Raw genomic sequence first — 2,389 nt, forward strand, 5'->3', positions numbered from 1 at the left:
CTCTCTCTCTCTCTCTCTCTCTCTCTCTCTCTCTCTCTCTCTCTCTCTCTAAAAAAACATTACAAAATTTGTATTAAATGTTGGTTGAAGAATGAAAATGAGTGTGAAAATTAATACTGTAATTATTCTGTAATGCTAAAAATGTTTCAAAAAAAAAAATTATAAAAAAAAAAGAACTTCCTGAAGTCAAAGTTCGTACAACTAGGACCAGCTCCTAAGCCATTTTCATGTACTTACAATATGATCAGCACTGAAGACTTTTGTCATGCAATGATGTCCTTCATTGACTGTAGTTTTAACATTTCGGTTTAATATCATACATCATGCAGGGTATGTTAACGAATTCGACCGACCGTTTGTCTTTGAATGCCCTGGGGAAGGGTTCATCAATGGCATAAGAAGTTTCCATAGCAACCGTCACGAGGACAGAAAATGGGCCTTTCAATGTTGTGAAATGCAAGGTAAATATTGACTGAAATTGTATACAAATCATTTTGACTCATCCTATCAACCGATTGCAACATATAGACAATATTTTTTCCCTCTTATATCTGTTGACTGGACTAATGGTACAAGCATTGGAAGAAAACATGTCCTTCCTTATATTCATATATTCAAATGGAAATGTAATTGTCGAAGTGGTTGGTATGAACCGACAACTTCGAAAACCATGGTTGTAACAAAATGATGATACTATTAATTTAATGTGGTATTGATTTGTTAGATCTCTTTAAACGCAATTGTCGAAACACTGGATTTGTGAACAGCTACGACGGTGGCTTGAGTTACACAACAGCACACGCTTACCAGAACTTCCACGGATGGACCAGTATCCATGACAACCACCATGAGTATGTAGAACACTGTTCTAGATAACCAATATACAATTTTTCCCCAAATCTTCTTGAAGAAAAAACAAATAAGTCATTTCATGCATGTGATTAAGAAGAACATTTTCATACCATTCTGCCTATTAAAATGACTGTCCTAATAATAGTAATAGCAGAGACGGATTTTCAAAATATTACAGAGTTATCTATCTTCGTTGGAAATCTTGTTTGAGGACAAATAGAAAATAATGGGACAATAAATAGTGAAAATCATGACCCAAACGCTCATGGACTTTTTTAATGATATTTTACATTGTTTGTTAATTTCAAAAAGACAACTTTGCGAAAGAAAATGCATTATTGGAATAATGTTCATAATCGGATATACTAACTTCATCCAACGCATTTAAATGGCAATTTTGTACGACAGCAGATCGAAAGGACAGTTACAGCAAAATATGTGTTATGTGCACAAGTTAACAAAACGATGGCTTTTATATATGTCAAAATACTAGTATATGATCTAGAATAAATACCACATCTCAATTACTTATGAAACAATCTTCTCTTTTTCAGGGATCGATTATTTAGTTTTCAAGTGTGCAATTATGAAGAGTGAGAAGCCTTCAGGCTCTAACCTATTACACGGCAATGATTTGTCAGAACTTTGAAAATATAAAAGGATATATCTAATGGATTTGGTTGGGTTATCATTTTTTTAAATCTGTATTGAACAGTGTGTATCTTACTGGTCATGCATATACTTACATGATTTAGAGTCACTGACGATATTTTGAATACTAAATAGATAATTTCCTTAAAATATCCCAATCTTCGATTTAAACCAATAGGTTTAGATATTGTTTTTGCCGCAAACATCGTTCACAAGGTAACAAAGGACCAATAGATGTAATACATCCCACCAAATGAACATGAACATTATATTATCTGATTATTTAACTGATTTCTAAGCCAATATTCATAAGATGCATCATATTCTTTAAAAGATAATTTCTCCTTTACATTATAAGTTATATAATTTTGTCAAAAAGATGTGAAACATGGCGTTTAATGAAGAAAATACTGAAGTGTTAACAAAACCGTTATTCGAACTGAATTCGATAAAAGTAGGGCATACTATATGCTTCATCGGCGAGATCCGCCATGTAAATCTAGGTCAAGTCTAATAATAGCATGTCCCCTGGTGAGAACTTGTGTAGCGACGACAACACATCGAGCACACTTATATGACCGTGATCATCTACATCGCCCTTCATATCATAGAAAAATAGAACATCTCTCAATAAGATTGCGAATATGACAATAAAGTTGTCTGTAATTTTTACAATAGTCTTTATCAACCTGTATCTCTCGAAACCTTGCGTTGTAAGTTTGCCTTTCGGCAGTAGAGATTTATCACGAAAATCATGCCATTTACTTTGACATGAGCGAGCCTTGAATATTGAATTGACTGTTAAAGGCTGTTTTGGGGGAAAGCATGGATGTAACTATCAAGAAAAATAAAGATCGTGATTAGAAAATTAAAACTGTCGCGATTA

General features: G+C 33.4%; 1 protein-coding gene across 1 annotated transcript in view; it reads left to right on the top strand.

Moving 5' to 3' along the window:
* LOC110466804 overlaps positions 1-1,525 on the top strand; it is a 27,470-nt gene extending 25,945 nt beyond the window's left edge. Inside the window, exons 9-11 of the mRNA XM_021523562.1 lie at positions 330-461; positions 725-851; positions 1,407-1,525. Of these exons, the coding sequence (XP_021379237.1) occupies positions 330-461; positions 725-851; positions 1,407-1,449 (302 nt within the window). The 3' untranslated portion in view covers positions 1,450-1,525. The remainder of the gene's footprint in view (positions 1-329; positions 462-724; positions 852-1,406) is intronic.
* Positions 1,526-2,389: the final 864 nt, after the last annotated feature.

This window comes from Mizuhopecten yessoensis, unplaced genomic scaffold (assembly GCF_002113885.1).
Source record: "Mizuhopecten yessoensis strain PY_sf001 unplaced genomic scaffold, ASM211388v2 scaffold11145, whole genome shotgun sequence".
Taxonomy (NCBI): Eukaryota; Metazoa; Mollusca; class Bivalvia; order Pectinida; family Pectinidae; genus Mizuhopecten; species Mizuhopecten yessoensis.